This window comes from Staurois parvus, unplaced genomic scaffold (assembly GCF_062004578.1).
Source record: "Staurois parvus isolate SC_StPar_1 unplaced genomic scaffold, SC_StPar_1.0 ptg000017l, whole genome shotgun sequence".
NCBI lineage: Eukaryota > Metazoa > Chordata > Amphibia > Anura > Ranidae > Staurois > Staurois parvus.
The window spans coordinates 1,416,305-1,433,919 of NW_028317813.1; the positions used below are offsets into that span (position 1 = coordinate 1,416,305).

Below are 17,615 nucleotides of genomic sequence, written 5' to 3' on the forward strand. Positions count from 1 at the left end.
GAATGGATTGAATCACATATTGTTAACTGCCATTCAAACACTAGTGCGATTATTCAAATCTTACAACAAATGTGAGTAGAGCTCGGTATTGCGTCAGTCTACATTGAGGAATGAACAAGGCATATCAGGCATTCCAGCCTATCAAAGAAGGCATGGCGGCAAGAGTCAATCATCCAGATTGCGTGGAAAACGTCGCTGTTGAGCTTCTTGCACATCTACCCAATCCGAGGCTGCGGCAGTAGAATCAAAAAAATGTGACTGATTATTGGCAATGATTTTCAGGTGAGCAGGGTACAGCATCACGTCAGTTGCAGTGTTCAGAGGTGACCTTTAACCTAAAAAATGTAGCTCTCTTACGCTGCGCCTCCACTAAGAAGGTAAAAGGAAGCTTTAGCCCCATTGAATTGAATGTTGGCGCACTCCTTAGCTAGTCGTAGCATTTTCTATCTTTGTAATTGAGATGTGCCAAAACAGGTCACGACGGTTGTCCAGCAGGCAAGGGGCGAGAAGAGGTATGATATGTCCGTTCTACTGCAAACAGAGTAAAAGCTTCTTTGCCAAAAATCTCTATTAGCCAGGTTACGATGAATTGTGTGGGGTTTCTTCCCTCAGTACGTTCTGGAAGGCCTACAATACGTACATTATGTTGCAGACAGTTTTCAAGATCATCCATTCTAACATTGTTAGTCTTAGCCAACTGTGCCGTAGAGTGAGTATCAGAGACCAATGGGGAAGTTTATCCTCTAGGTCACTTATGTGACTCTCCATAGCTGTGGTCTTTTCTCATCTCTTAAGCCGCCCACTTGCTCTTTCACCGAGTGTACCGATGCAGTACAGTGCCACACATCCTTAAGGATGTCCACTAAAGTTGGCTGCTCTTGCTCAGTGTGATCAGTGTCCCTTTCTGTACACTGCTCAGCCTGTATGTCCTCCTCCTCTCCCAAAGGCTGCAGCTGTAGGGGAATAGCAGGCCGCATAGGGGGGAAAGGGTGGGGGCTTATTGTCTAGGGACCCTGTGATCTTCGGAGTGTAATAAAGCATGTGCCGGGAGCACTTCCCCCCGCCACAGGGCGGCTTGTCTTACCAGACTTTTCAGCAGCCTCCTTCATCTTGTCGCTTCCTCCTCTATCAACACGTTGCGGCTGTGGGAGTAGCGGTGCCATGTTGGAGGTCCGTGCCGGCCAATTCTTCCCAGTTTTCAGGGGTTATCATTAAAGGAAAAAGCTCACCCCAAGTATGTAGAAGTGTCCCAGGTCAGGATCACTGCAGAAGCCACAAAAATCTCTCTGGTACAGGATCGGTGAGAAGATCAGAAGCAGCTCTGTGAAGCACAGCCGCTTACATGCCCTGCTTGGCCATGCCCCCGCTTCACCTTTATTAATGCTGGATCCTCAAATTTGGTCAGCGATTAAGAGCCAACAAAATATTCCACAGGACAGACCTTGGCCTGGAAACACAAGAGCCAAGGTATTGTATTTCTGGATGTTGAAGCCTTTGGCATAGGTGAACATTTGATGCCTTATTTGCAAAAGGGACCAAGCCAAGTTAAAGAATATGTAAACTCAACATTCCATACTCATGGTATAAAAGTCTGACGTACCATGTACTTAAATGAAAAAGTATCCCGTTCCCTTTGTAGTGCTTCATGTGAAATGCCTGGTGTTCCCGCCAGTCCCCGCTTTTCTTTTAAAAACTTACCACACTAGACATGAGAGCAGAGTGTGTTCTGTCCTCCAATGATCAGACTTCTGCTCACACACCCTTCCCTGCACAGCCATTCACTGAGTTCAGTGTGCTGCAGTTTCAGCTTCCCCAGCTTAAACCGCTTCCTCAGTTTTTGGAGGAATGTGGAAGGGAGGTTCTTCTGTGGGTAAGGCTGCCTCAAATCCTTGTCTTCATGTAATCCCAGACAGAATCCACAATGTTGAGATCAGGGCTCTGTGGGAGGCCAAATCATCACTTCCAGGACTTTTTTTTTTTTTTCCTACACTGAAGATTGTTCTTAAAGTGGAGCTCCAGTCCCCAGAATAATTTTTTTTTCTAAAAGCAGACTCCGGATTTCCTTTCCATTAGCATTATCAATTGGATAAAGTTATTAGTAATAGCCTTGTAATTACTTTCAAGTAAGTTAAACTTTACCTGGATCTTGAAAGCAGGCAGGTGCCATGATGGCTGTGGGCATCTGAAGCCCGCAGGTCTACTTCCTGGAATTGGTGCTGCTGGCTATTCCAGTACTGACACACTGCAAATCCAGCTAACAGACCAGCGCAGTCCGCAGCACACACACGTCTTCCACACACACAGGACTCCAGTAAAATGGCACCAAACCGCTCCCATTCGCATAATTTCCGGTTTCGAAGTACCACAATATTAAGGCACTAAGAACCCAAAAGGACTCCTGGAATACAGGACACAACATCCCTGAAGACCTTCCAATCTGCCTAGGCGGCCGGGACCAGAACTGCAGTCCTAAAAAATGGATTTAAAAAAGGTTTTTATAATACAAAAAAAAACTCCAAATGGTGCTTTACAACGCAGGTACAATGTAGAGATGCACTTTAAAACATTGGTGGAACTCCGCTTTAATGACATTGGCTGTATCTGCCTGTATTTCTCAGCATTGATCCTAACCAAATCTCCAACTCCACTTGCGTAAATACCATCCCAAACTTGCAAGAAACCTCCACCATGCTATACTGTTACCTGCAGACACACATTGTACTGCTCTCCAGCCCTTTGGCAAACAAACTGCTTCCTGCTACAGATAAATATTTCAAATTTTAACTCATCAGACCAAAGCACCTGCTGCCATATTTCTGCACCCCAGGTCCTATGTTTCCCTACATATTTGAGCCTAGTGCCTACAGTGGAGGTATGGCTCCAAACTACTACAGGCCATACACAAGTCAAATTCCAAACACATTTTCTTTTAAACAACGTGACAAAGAATTTTCATTCAAAGTGTGCATCATTAGTGGGCCGCAGCATCGGCCAATTTTCATGTGGCTTTGAATTTGAGTAATGGGACATGCTGGAAATTTTTGGAAAAAATTTCTAACACAATTATGGGAGAACGAAGTGAGAAATATAACCGAAAAAGTGAAATTGACGGTTTGGTTGCTTGCATTTCAAAATCAATGGTGACACCATCAGTTTACAAAACAAGCAAAATTTCTAATTTTTGAAAGAAAATTTGTTGAGAATTCAACCCATGTATGAACTGCATTATCTTAGAAAACATTTTACTGAAAAGGTAGTTGATACTTTGAATATACTTCCAGCAGGTGGTAGGAAGTCCGTAAATAGTAAATGGCTTCAAACATGGTTGGGACAACCACAAATCTATACACAGAAAAAAAAATTAAACATTGTACACAAATTAATTTTATATAACTTTTTTCACACAAATATAAAGCGAGCTTTCGGTGGTAGTTGATCACCACTGGGTTTATCTTTGTGGTAAACAAGAAAAAAAAAACAAAAAAAAAAAAACCCCCAGACTATGAAGCCAGAGAATGTCGATTCATTTTGCAAGACAATCTGTAAACTAGCTTTGGCCCAGAGATTATGTTTCAGGATCATGTTCAGATATGGTCTCTTTGTATGATAGAGTTTTACCTTGCATTTTTGGATGGCATGACAAAATAGCGTTCAGTGATTTTCAAAGTATTCTACAGCCCATGCAACAATGCCTCACAGAATTTCGCATTTTTAATGCAGTATTGTCTCAGGACCCAAAGATGACAGCCATCCAATATTTAACTTCAGCCTTGTCTTATGCAGATTTCTCCAGATTTACAAAAACTGGAATGATTGTGAATTTTAATTAGCACCCAAACATTTTTGGAATTGGGTTGTAATATAGTACTTTAATAATGCAGCAAAAGCTGCAACTACACCTTTGCACACTGCTACTGACTAGTATTCCTGTTTTTAACCCCCCCCCCCTCAGCTGATGTGACCCCGTGCTGACAGAGGGGCAGGGGAGAAAAAAAAAAGCTGTACAGGTGCCCAACATCTGCTTTATGATAACTGATAGTTAGGCCTCCTGTGGCTTTTTATAACTAAAAGGCAAGGTTCACCCACTCACAGCCTTGTATGCAATTTAGACATTTTGCAGACACTTGTGTAAACTGCATATAAACCTCTGCCTTAAATAAATCTCAAGTATGTATGAAAAAAAAACTTAACTGCAGAAATTAAATAAAATCATACACACATTGCAGATGCTGGTTCAGGGAAATTATAGTGGGAATATATATTTGAGGCCATGTTTTTATATAACAAAAGTTGGTAAACCCAGAGGTATTTTCACAGCCCATGTGAAAAATTGGGCTTTTGATGGTCAACTCTGGACAATTGATGGTTGATGTAAAGGAGAAGAGCTTTTGATAGTACAGATACCCTACTTACATGGGATGGAGAAGAGCTAGTGGAGTAAACACATCTGGAGATTGTAGACATCACATCCAAAATCTCATCATCAAGGTCACTCTAGTGAGTGAGCAATTTAACAGAGACTCAGTGTTTGTTACCCTCTAAGTGGAGAATTTGGCAGTTTTAGACCTCATGCACACTGAAGCTCAAACAATTACTCCCCTGCTGGAGTTCTCAAAACAGAAGCCACTTTTTTTACTCTCCCAGTACTGAAGCAAGTTCTATTGCAACTTGCCAATTCTTAGATGTGGCAACATTACTTTAGGCTCGGTTAAAGCAGAGCTACATCCAAAAAGGGGGGACATTCTGCTTTAACTGTCCTATAGCAGAACAATTGTTACAGGGCTGCACAAAAAAACACCACGTTTTGTATTTCTGTGTAGGGGCATGCACGCCCTACACACCTCCATTGGCTGCTACAGCTGTCCCAGCCAGAGATTCCCCACCAGCACTAACAGGGAGAGGTCTGCATGTAAACAATGCAAATCTCTCCCATCAGTTCCAGCAAGCTTTGTATGGCTCTGCATAGCAGAGCCATATAAAGTAGTATGCTTACAGTTAACCCTTTGATAGCCCCAGATGTTAACCCATTCCTACCTAGTGCCATTAGCACTGATCATTGGGTGTGACAGTATGCCCGCTAAAGTCCTGCTGTAGTTTGCTGATCGCCACCATTACCAGTATAAAAAAATTCCAATATATACACCATTTATAGAGGCTCTCATGTAAATCAATTTACATGTAGTGATTTATTTTCTCAGCAAAGACATGTAGAACACATTTTGGCCTAAAATTGAATTATTGGATGTTTAATAGTAAAGTTTTTGGGAAGAATATAAAATTGTCTTGTTTAGTAAATAGTGTTCCTGCCAATAAGTGTTTTTCCAACAGAAAGCTATTCTGCAGGTGTATCAGTTAGGCTGAGACAATCCATTTACCACAGACAGGGATTCCAATGTGTGACACCTATGAAGTGTTAAGCTGCAATATATTACTTGTTATAAGTTTAACCACTTTAAGGCACTAGCAGTGGAGTAGATTCTGTTTCATAGCCACACTGCTTCTGAAATTTAGGCTTTAGAGATGTGTTAAAAGTGTATAGTAAACCCATATTAACAGGCCATACTTACCTGCTCTGTGCATTGGTTTTATGCAGCCCAGAACCACTTCTAGGTCCCCAGCTGCTGCTCCTGGCACCTCCCTCCTGCCAAGTGCCTGCTTCCAAGCCATGGTCTGTGTCCATTGATGCAGAGTACAGTACAGCCCTGCCCCACCTTCTCACTGGCTGCTACTGAGAGCTCATGGCTCCTGCTGCTGTCTGAGCCTATGAGGAGGGAGCAAGCATAGAGACCCTGCTTGCATTCATAGCATCAGATCAAGATCAGGCAAGTACACAGGGGCTGGGAGCTACACTCAGTTTTTACCCTAAGGCTGGCCATACATTATACAATTATCTGCAGATTTTTGGTTTAGATTTACCAAAAACCAATAGGAGGACAAACCTAAACAACACTTTCAGTTGTATCCAATTAGGCAGGCCCTTGCACTACATAGTTGAAGGTAAATCTAAAGGAAATTGGGCAGAAAATCTGCAGATAATTGTATAATGTATGGCCAGCCTAATTGATTAGGACGAAAACCCTTCAGTGCAGAGAACCACTAAGCATTGCCAAACATGGCATTTCATATTAGCAAAACTGACGACCTCCTGGAGGGCACGATCACACCCCTTCAAATTGTAAAATGGAAATTCAGACCAAAAAACACTGGCCAGAGTTCATATTACACAGCTTCCCTGAAAAGTCTCCAATGACTTTCACAATTGGACAGTAACAGGGGATACAGTTTATTTAAGTTGCATTTACCCTAAAAACACAAAACCCAAAAACACACCCGTGGAGTCTTCCCAATAAAAATATAGCTGTTTTCGTATCACATAATGTTGATTTTATTTTCATAGGCTGTAGGCACTTCAGAGTGATAATGATTTGGCTTCTTGAGTGCCGTACAGCTACAGCATTCAGCAGCTAGATGAGGAAGCCTGAGGTTAGTTGCAATCCATTCCTAGAACTGTAGCAGACCAGTCCACTTGTGTGCAAACTAGTGGCAACAGGCACAGTTGTAGTTTGACATGCAAATAGGAAGGAATGCACAAAGCATTAACTAGAGTGGAGTATGATCATTTTATTTGGACTAAATGACAAAAAAAAGTTTAAAATAGGTCTCCACTCCAATAATTTAGGGTGGAAATAAATGAAGCTTGATAAGTCCAGTTTGAGTTGGTCAAGACTTTAATCCTGGTGTGGTATGAATGGAGATCAGCAGCAGTTGGTTGCATCAAACAGTCCAAGTTACTACAAAAGAGAAAACAAAGTTGTTAGGAATTACAGCAGCTCCCAAGTTTGGAACTCAAATTTCATAGACATTTGTAAAGTGTAGTGTACTCCTCTATTCAATCTGCTCAAGCTACTGAGTCTGCCAGACAGAAAGCGCAAGGAGGTTTCTATAGCATCTCAGTGCAAACCATAGGGCAATAGAATGCAGCTTATGGTCTATCAATAGATGCATGATTTTATCCTTCAGAAAAGCCAGTGGCCTTTGTCAAGTGCCTGTAAGCAACTAAGCTTATCCTATGTTAAAGGAAGCGGTAATATGAATACAAGCCTCTAAGCATCTGCCAATAGACTGAGCACAGGTTCTTAGACTGCATAGGGCTAATAGCCCAAGTTATAAAATGGTCTATTGAACTGCTTCATTCAAAAGCCAAACACTAGGCACAATGCTCCTTCCCTTTCAAAGCGTTAACTGATTGTTTAAGCGGACCTTAACATTTGGATATTCACCTGGCTTAGCAGGGACTGACCAAAATGCCAATGTGTGGCTGCCACCAATGCGCAGAACAGATTTGGGAAGGGTTAAATGGTCTGTTATTTATGTGCACAAGTGGCATATACCAGAGCTTTGATACAGATCATATATCCTGGTGACAATACTGCCTACCCTTTTGAAAACAAGCTTAGAGTGACCTTTTCTGAAAGTTTCTCAAACTCCATTTAGTAAGACACCCAGAGCTGATTTCAGCCACCTCAAATACATACACATTAACAAAATGAAAGAATGTCCAGGAAAACTCACCCCCCACATACACACAAAAAATCCAACTCCTGACATTGGAAGTCAATTTCATTCACACTGGTAATCAGTTGCCTCTTAGAAAAGTGGCGAGTGAAATACATTACAGCATATTATTCCCTATATTTGGTGGCTGCATTATTTCTCTTTTCACCTGGTGATCAGGCCAGTGTCACCTCCTGAGTTAAAGGGCCTACACTCTGGATGAAGGAGCACAGAGACCTTAGGACAGCAGCAGTCTGTCTTTCTGTGGGAGGGTGGGATGGATGACCGACTTCAGTTTGTGTCTAAAGTGCTAACTGGAAGAATCCAGCTGATTTAGATACGGTTACAACAACCTCCCCCCTTTTGGAGAAAGCTTTACATTGGTGCTTACAATGGTCAGCATTTGTCAGTGAAAGGTATGTCTCAACTATTACATCTGCATCACAGCTTGTACTGTTGAAACAGACTTCCTGGCAGGATCACCAGGTGAAATAAAAAGAAAGCTCAAAACACTAATGTAGCCTTCACATCCCTTAGCTGGCCTCACAGGGGGATCAACTGAATCCTGTTGAAAAAGGCTGCGCTAGGCCTTCACCTCTTGACGAACACTCCCACAAACCCTTTCCAGTAAGGCTGGCTCACACTGCTTTGGGCAGTAGCAAAGTCATCTTTGCCAAGAGCCCAGCTAAAATGCTTCTCTGTTCCAAACAAAACAGTGAGCATCTGCATTTGAATATCATCCCAGTGTAAGCATTGCTGCTGGAAAGCTGCACACCAGACAGCTCTAAGTGAAGTGTAAGCCACACTGCTGGCCAAAAACCATTTATGAACACCTATTTTAGGTTAGAGCAAGACATTAAACTGCATAAATTTTGGTTGAAAGTAAAGCATAGAAGTTTGACAAATATCATGGTTTGATTTTCTTGAGTGCAAAATTTAGATTACATTGTTAAAAGTAGCCACTCACTGACAGTTTGGCCTGCAGTATAGGATCCAAACAAATTGCTTAGCCGGTTCCCAGCAGCTGTATGCAGCTTCTATGGGTGAGCTTTACCACCAAGAGGGCCACATAGATGCATCCCAAAAGTAAATATTGCTGTGCTGAGCGCGCACACACTGTGCTCCCAGCAGTTACTGGCAAAGACCAGAAAGCCCCTGATGTCTACCTTTGATTGGGTACTTGCTGATCATGTGACTGCTGTGAGCCATTTACAGCAGTTAACTGGAAAGCTTGCCCCCCAGCATTTAGAAAGCGCTAAAAAAGGGCCAGAAGGTGGTGGCAGGAAAGGGTTAAGAGGGTGTTAAGTGTTTCAACACTGCTCTTATACAAAGCTTTTAAGTAATCAAAGTTGGGACACCTGTAGAAACTGTCAGCAAACCAAGTCTTAAAGCAGAGTGCCAATTAAAAAACCCTCACCACACAACTGTACTGGAACACATAAAAACAGACTGGAACAGAGTGGTGTAAACTGGTACTAAATGTTAAAAAAAAAACTTCCACTGCAGAACAGTTAACACAGTATTTTCCTGAAAAAGGTCTATACCGGAAGTGTATATTCCTAATCTCTGGCAGTATACCACATCTTTGCACCATTTAGTGTTATTCACTGGTATTTGAGCTGTTAAAATTTCAACAAGTCCCATTTTTCAACAGTTTACAGTCACCTTCCTGGCCAGGTTTCATCCATATTCAGGGTGCAACACTCAGGTTAATTTACTAAAAAAAATTAATTTAAAACCTGGAGTGGAAAATCTTGAGCAGCTCCGCATAAAAACCAGTTTTATTTTTTCCCCAAAGCTTAATTGAACAAACCGACATTAGAAGCGGATTGCAAAATCTGCTGCAGATGTGTATGGTAGCCACTCCAGCTTTAGTAAATAAAGCTCTCAATGTCCCCCATCCTCTGGCCTGAAAAGTTCTCCCTGCACACACCCATTTTGTTTTGCATTCAGTACAACTATGTAGCACTTTCCACAAAGCCTCATCCCAGGGATCTGTGAATGGAAAGACTACAAGTCCCATCTGCAACCACAGCAGAGGCATTTGTATCCAAATTGAGCACAAGTGTGGAGACATCACAATGTTAACTTTCCACCTGTAACAGTGTTCATCCCCTCTACAGTACATGACCAGCAGACTCCTGTGTGCACACAAAAAAAAAAAAAAAAAGCCTATGTCTGTATCCTTCGCTGCCACTAGAACATCCATGGCAGCACACCTCTGTAAAGAACTCCTGGCTGCAAGTGAAGGCATGTGTAATCAAGCCCTTAGCCAAGTGACTCCACTCTTAATCCTCTACTTTCCCTCTGAACAATCCCAACAACAGTTTCATAAAATAATCACTTTACAGTGAAGCATGCAACATAAAACTTATCAACTTACACATTTTTCAATTTCCAAGCCATCTAAGAAGAAGGTCATGAAGGGTGTTATACCATCCTCACGGTAATCCAAAAAGCCCACCATACCATCTGGGTCCATTGACTCTCCTGTGAAAAACTGAAGAGCAGCCAAGTCAGCATTTTGATAAAACAGCCCAATACATAGCCTAAACGTTGATATCAGTCTGTTCACACACCTGCAAGTCCTTGAAGTTTGCAAGAAGTGATTTGATTTTTTCTGCTGCTCCAGTCATAAAAAGCTGCACCCTTTCAGGATTATTCTTTTCAAGATGACATTTAATTCTATAGCAGAAAAAAAAAAAAAACCACACCATACTTAATACTGTTTAATAGGAAGACATCATCCAAAAGAGGTGACTTACAATAGTCATCATTGTCACTACCAAAGTTTAAACAGATTAAAAAAACAGCAGTCAAGTTGTTAGATGTACTTCAGCACTTTTTGTGTTTTTCTTTTCTAATTCTTAGGCTGATCAGCATGTTTTTCTAGCATGCCTGTTCTACAGAAGTTGAATGTTCATCTGACTCCTGTAGGACAAGCTGCTGTACACATGGGCTGAATGTCAGCCAGTTTGTTGAACCAGACAATTTGGCCCATGTTTACCAGGCTTAAAAATTGGTAAGCTGCGGTAAGAGTTCTTTTGGGTTTAATATTGCTTTAAAAATGGTGAGTGCATTGGTTTCCTTTTAGGCTTTTATTTTCACCTGGCGATCTGGCCTTCAGGCAATGAGAAACTAAGCCTTTTAGACAGCAGCACTGTCAATAAGAGGGTAGTGTAACTTTCACATGTACGATACCACTTTTCTCCATTGCTCACCTTAAATATGGAAGCCACACAGTACAAGCAAACATTCTGCAAAGGTTTAAGGCTCTGAGGGCCATGACTGCCTAAAGCAGCTTCACTGTCATTTCGGTGACGAGATTGCTTCTCATGGTCTTAAGATTTCTATAACCCCAAAACATTGATGTCCACAATCTGAATGATACACTTACGCTTTCATATAGTCCTTAATATATCGTTTGAATGCTTCCTTTGAAAAGCTAGTTTCCTGAAGTTTGTGATTCATCACAATATCAACTCCTGATACTGTCACACCGTCAGCTCCTTCATCCAGGCACTCAGCAGATGCATTTCCACCAATAAGAGCATCATCAATGTCACCTTCTCTTCGTGTGACAGTCTGGGGAGAAAAAAAAAAAAAAGGTTACCTCAATATAGTCTGGAACACGTCACTACATTACTACAAAAGTAAAATTGATACTGCCAGTGACACTCTTGCCAATACACCTTAGGCTGGGTTCACATGTACAGGACTAATTCAGACACTTTCCCACATCCAAAACGCACTGCTGTTGGCAGATGTGCATGTGTGCCATTAACTCTTAATGACACTACACACTGGAGACAGCAACTAGTTTCCTATACTGGGAAATGAAGAGCAATATACAGAGTACTTGCAACTGCAATTTTAGAAATACATTTCTAGCAGGTACAGAAGTCCAAATAGGCAGTCAGTGCCTAAATCTGGCCACAAAAAAATAAAAAATAAAAAAAACTAATAGTGTGAACGCAGCCTTATATGACCTGGAAACTGCTCCAGTCAGCATAGTCACACCGAGAAGTCCTTGTACATGTATGTGGCCTAGAAATCGGGTAGCATGGTATGCTCAATTGACTGTTCCAGTTTATTTAAGTGGAGCTACACTGCACCTGAGCAAAACAGAGCATAATTTAATTTGTATTCAAAGCACACTCCCATACATCTGCCTCCAAGCTTTATTTTGCTGAGAAATCACCATGAAAAACGCCCGTTAGCATTTCTGACTGGCCATCTTGAAAAAGGGCAGATGATTCATGTAGCATTTACTTCCTGGGCTCCACCTGGCCTTAGCTCAGGCATGCAAGTGGGAGAGTGCTTAGCTGAGAAAACCCCTCCTCCCCTACTAAAGGCATCTGGGATGTATGACATCATTTGCCTAGGCCTGGAAAATAGGAAGTACCTGAAGGAATTTAAAACAAGTTTAAGGAAATATGATGTACTTTCCTATCCATTTACTAAAGCCAGTAGCATAAAGATAAAAAAAAAAAAAATGTTTAGAGCATGAAGTTCTGCTTTAAGCCTCTTACAGAGCCAGGCCCCTTCTCAGAACACTCACCTTTCCATCAACTTCAATACACAGCCCGTTGCAGATTTCTTTTGTTGGGTAGATGTCAGAGAACATTTCATCTCCTAAAATAAACACCACATATCTTGTAATGACTGTTCAAGGTTAGCATAACACCTTTGCAAAGCTTTTGTTTATGTATCCATCTTGGGTAAAATACAGGATGACTAGCCCCTGACAGTTTGCCACATGTGGATATTTTGTCATTGTGGATATTTCCCCTTACACTTCCTGCCCATAGCCAACAGAAAGTGAGAAAATCCCTTGTCACCAGAATGAGTGTTCCCATTGGGAAATTTCCCATTTATTACTCTTCTGGTGTCATTCTGGGATTTTTTTTTCCTTTGAGGGGGGATGTGGGGGAGGGGGGGTTAGTTCCTCCCCCAAAGTTGCAGGTTTTTCATCAAACCACATTAGCGATGAAGTCTTCCAATGGGGACAATAGATCTGGTGACAAGGGATTTCATCACTTCCCATCCTATAGCCAAAACAGGAAGTAAGGAAATGTCTCTGAAGTGCGAGAATCTAAGGGTATCAGCAATGGGACAAAGATGGGGAAAAATGGAAAGAGCAATATGTACAGTGCATCACACCACCCCCACATAACAATCACCAGCAGACATGCATTATTCAAAGTATAGCCACCCGCCTACTGGTACGAAATGGTCTCAAGCAAAACACTAAGACACAAGTGCCCCTCTACTCAGCAGACTGATCTAATAAAAAAGGAGCCACCAGAAAGCCTCTTTAACCCACAACATTTAAAAAAGGTTCTAATGCTGAAGTTCTTTTTACCTGGTTATATGTGCTGACCCCCCCCCCAATCGTGATCCAGTGATGTGCATGGGAGCCAGTGGCTCTCTCCCTCATAGGCTCAGGACAGGATTGGCTCCTGCTGCCGTTATCAACTGCCAGTGAGGAAAAGCTGCGAGGACAAGTCATGCACTCTACATCTATGGATACACAGCAAACTTGGGAACAGACAGCAGACTGCTATAGTGGGTGCTTGGCAGGGGTTGGGAAGCTAGGAGGGCCGAAAGGGGACCCCAGAAGAGGGTTGAAGCTGGTGTGTGCAAAACCATTACACAGAACAGGAAAGTATAACATTCTCAAGTTTGATCAGTATTCTTTTGAACACAAGTACCATTACTGTGGGGAAACATTCTATTCTGCTGCTTGTTTTGTTTACTGCAACATTAAAAATTACATTTTTGGTACAAAGCATGTTTACAAAAGAGTTTCCATTTTGCACACATTTCCATTTTCTCATAAAGCATCAGAAATGTAAAGTTATAACCAATTTAAAATAAAACTAACCCTAAACCACTTATTTTAAACAGCAAACCCTTAAAGAGACTGATGTATAACAGGGCTTTATGAATATACTATGAATCTAGGAGCCAGCTAAGTTAGTAGGCAGGTTTTTACTGTAGTGTGTTGTCAGTGCCTGGGGCAAGGCAACTTTTGGGTGACTAGCTTCATGCGATGCCATTTGCCACACAATTACAGCAAAACCTCACCATATTTTAAGTGCCATTGAAAATAATGGAACCCATGCCTGCATTTTGTGATCACAGCGATTCTGCCGCAACTCCAAAATGCCCAGGTGTGAATGGAGCCGCCCTGGTTCATACATTGAAGAGTCCTGTGCAAGTAGAGGCAAGTGTATACAGAAGATTGCTGCTGACAAGTTTTTGCATTAAAGTCAACAGGATACAATTTTGAGCTGAAATCAATGGGACAGTGAACTCAGGCACAAATTTCACAGGATCCTAGTAATCATAAGAAAATTTGCATCTACTATTGATGTTCTTTGATTACTCTGCATTGGATCCAAAATGCCACTTTTTTGCAGACATCTTTTTCTAATATGCAATTTCCAGTTACCATGGCATCCTGGCAACTAATTTGTCAAGCCCTGCTTTAGAATATATTTTCCAATAAACTTAAAATTTTAACTGGGAAAAGTGGAAACTTTAATAGTGCTTATACATAGTAATTTACCAAAATTAATGGGTTACGTAGCAAAATAAAGGTTAAAGAACATGCCTGGGTTGGGTTAAGAGTTAACTCGTAACCATTCTTGCGTTAGCTGCAGCGCTCAGATTGCTGTGTCAGGAAACTGCGGCAATCGGACAGCTTGTGTGGACAAATATATATAAACTGGTGTACATATTTGTCCACTTTAGTATCCATTAGGTATATGGTTGGGTACTAGCAGCCCCCCTGTTCTATGACATTGCTCATTTAGTAGCACAGGAGGCTCATACTGTAAGAGCTTGTGTGTTACTTGTTTATAAAATGTTGATCACAGATCGTCTGTCATAGTAATCATTCAATGAAGGAAGACTTCTGATTGGCTCCCAGTTGTAGGAGTGGGAGCCAATCTAGTCACCAGGCCATGCACAGTAGGGAGCAGGGAAGCTACAAGCAGTCTCCTGGACATACAGAGGAGGAGAGTTTATGGACGCTGAAGGCAGGCAACTGGTCATAGCTCACCTGCCTATGCAGGTTGTAGAAAAGCAAAGTGCAGCTCCAACCAAAGATGAATGCCCTTTCTATTGGTGTAGGCCATGAAGCCTGACTGGAAACCTCTCAGGACTAGTCATACCCACTCCTTCACAGGGGTGAGCACTTCCTGATCACATGCCCACTGCCCTGATGCAGCAAGTCTGAGCTCAGTGTTCACACACATTCCTATGAAGGAACATGAACAGAAGGGCTTCTCTGAGCATCCTGGGAGTTCTCTAGCCAGGCTTCACATAAGCTGCGGCTTGTTTCTACACTCAGGTGCCTCCTAGCTTTGTGCAGTAAAGGTGAACTATCCCTGTAAAGTCAGGTGCTGCTCGCAGCCCCCATGGCAGGCCTGATATACAGAAGCTAGGAAATGTGGAGCGGCCCTCGTGTGATAGGAATAGGGAACCCTTTCCACTACCTACAAATACACAGCCAGCCCCACACACCGGAAGTAGTGCACGCTCTGCCAGGCCTGCAGTAGACATGCCGACATCCTGCAGGCTCAGGCCTTGTCCCTGAATGCCATCCTGTGGGGAAGTCCCGCCCGCTGGTTTGCCAGCACCGCCTCCCGAGACTGCTAACTTGTAGGGGCGGTCCCTTCACTCTTTACGCCAGGGCTCCGGTATCCTGATCACGTGGTACAGCAGCACGCCGCCCTGCCTCAACTTACACACCGGAGTTCAGTAAACTAAGACTAGTTGCTACGTCATCAGAAAGTTCTCCACGGTCCCGCCTCCCCCGTTCCTAATCTGCCTGGTGACGCCCCTCCCCCCACCCGGCAGCCGCAGCTTCCCGCCCAGGATGACGCACAAAAAGCAGTCGGCTGCGTGCAGTTTTCCGCCCGACACGCGGCGGATCCAGGCCGGACCAATAAAAATGTGACCACCATGCGGCTGAACCGCACTAACTCCCTATAGGGCCCTGTGTGTGGGCGTCAAAGAACACAGCATCGTCTATGCGGACACAACGCAACATGCGCCCCCCCCGGCAGATGGAATATTCTAGCAACGAAAGGTGTGCGGGATGGGCCGCGCGCCTTCTATAGCTCGAGCCCCCACAACAGCTGCCCATACAGTAACCTAGCCAATAGCGGTGGCCAGCACCTATCGGAGATCGTTCACTTACCGCAGAGGACACACTTGTAGATGCGCATGGTGCCTGTGAATAGGGAGTCGGCGGCCCGGAGAGGCGTAAAGGAGCTTCAGCTCCGGCTAAGGGTGGGGAGTGAAAAGGAACGAGTCAGCGCCTCGCTTGCTTCATATAGGGGCGGCGCGGCCCCATGACGCTGTGTGGGCATGCGCAGTGAGAAGCCCTGAGGCCCGCCTGTTGGAGTGAGGGACGCAGCGTGCTCTCCTGGCTCCGCCCGATTGCGCTATACACTGGAACTAGTCATCCGCCTGGAGCGCCATCTAGTGGACAGATTGGAGGTAGCCCTTTTTTTTTAAGTTCTTTGTGCTGGTTCACACTAGTGTTGCTCTCTGAAGAGCGATCCCTGTTCAAGTCTCTCTTTAGAGAGTATTTGACAGGTGGGGAGGATGTTTTTTGCCTCCTCACTGCATGCTTGAACCCCAAACTAAAGCAACACAAATCCATGTATACATGACTGCAGAGTGGGTTCAATATTGAGTTGGCCCACCCTTTGGGAATGGGACTTGCCACTGGTGTTGGATTTCCTCTCATCAGACACCTTTAGTCATCCTGTTTCACTATGGCATCTTACTCTGAAAGCAGTGCTTCTCGTGGTGATAACATCTGCCAGAAGAGTCTCAGAATTGGCAGCCTTAGGGTTTAAAGAACCTTTTCTGTTGTTCTTTCCTGATAGGGTCGTGCTTAGACCGATGCTAGAATTCATACCCAAAGTTGCCTCTATGTTTACATGACAGAAGACATTACACTCCTGATGCTCCTTTCAGAAAATTCCCAGGACCCAAGTCCTTTGGATGTCGGGCGCTCATTGAGAGATTATGTGGACGCTACGTCCGAGCTCAAGAAGTCAGAGCATCCTTTCACCAACCCTAATGGTGTACGGAAAGGCTCGAGGGCTTCTAGTAGAGTAATTGCTACTTGGTTGGTCAAGACCATCTCTTTACCTTACAGAGGGAGAGGCTTGCCTGTGCCTGAGGGGGTCACAGCGCATTCCACTATAGGGGTTTCAACCTCATGGGCAGCAGTGGGCCAAGTTTCCCTGGAAACAATCTGCAAAGCGGCTACATGGTCTTCTGTTCATACCTTCATGACTTGTTATTATATAGAACCTGCGGCTTTGACTACTGCTGATTTTGGCAGGAGTATCTTAGCCTTTGCTTCCAGGCGAAATTACATTGTTTTTGCATTACCCTCCCATGTGTGGCTAGTTAAATCCCAGCTGTGCTGACATGGAGCCGTCAGGAAAACGGAAAATTGAATTCAAATACTTATTGTAATTTTCCTTTCCTGACAAGCTCCATGGCAGCACAAATCCCACCCAGTTTAGTAGTACAAGTTACAGAATGCCTAGGCTAAGGTGGATCAAAAATGTATTGAGTTATGTCCTGATCACGCAGGGGGTAGGCAGGGGCCTCACCCAGCTGTGCTGACATGGAGCTCGTCAGGAAAGACAAATTACGGTAAGTATTGGAATTAAATTTTCCGTTTTCCTTACCTTAATGCATTAAGGTAAAAACCTTCTGCCTTTAGAACCACTTTAACTACAGTACGTGTTGTCAGTCACCTCATTTATAGCAATATCAGTAGCAGAGAGATTTAACTGCCAGTGTAGCCCTAGGTTAGGGGTTCTTTCAGACAAATAATACTTAGCAGCCCTACACAGGCCTCCTGATTGAAAATAAAACACCACCACCCTCCGGGCTACTAAAATAACTGAGTAGGACTGCTGAGGCTTCCCCTGCTATTTCTATTCTTTGGCAGAGACCTTCTACATAAGCACCTGTCTACCGATACACCTTACCAGAAGACAGGTAATGCAAGCTTGACT

The 17,615-nt window shown here is 43.3% G+C and overlaps 1 protein-coding gene and 1 non-coding gene across 2 annotated transcripts; both read right to left on the bottom strand.

Annotated features, from left to right (window-relative positions):
* Nucleotides 1–6,601: 6,601 nt before the first annotated feature.
* TPT1 (tumor protein, translationally-controlled 1) lies at nucleotides 6,602–15,924 on the bottom strand. Its single transcript, XM_089678761.1, has 6 exons — nucleotides 15,767–15,924; nucleotides 12,116–12,189; nucleotides 10,952–11,139; nucleotides 10,134–10,239; nucleotides 9,938–10,054; nucleotides 6,602–6,791 (listed from the first exon to the last, which is right to left on the bottom strand). The coding sequence occupies exons 1-6, from the start codon at nucleotides 15,792–15,794 to the stop codon at nucleotides 6,789–6,791; spliced, it is 516 nt and encodes a 171-aa protein (XP_089534887.1). The 5' UTR covers nucleotides 15,795–15,924; the 3' UTR covers nucleotides 6,602–6,788.
* On the bottom strand, nucleotides 6,874–7,005 carry LOC149473228 (small nucleolar RNA SNORA31). Its single transcript, XR_016313384.1, has one exon. It is a non-coding gene; the product is annotated as a small nucleolar RNA SNORA31 (small nucleolar RNA).
* Nucleotides 15,925–17,615: the final 1,691 nt, after the last annotated feature.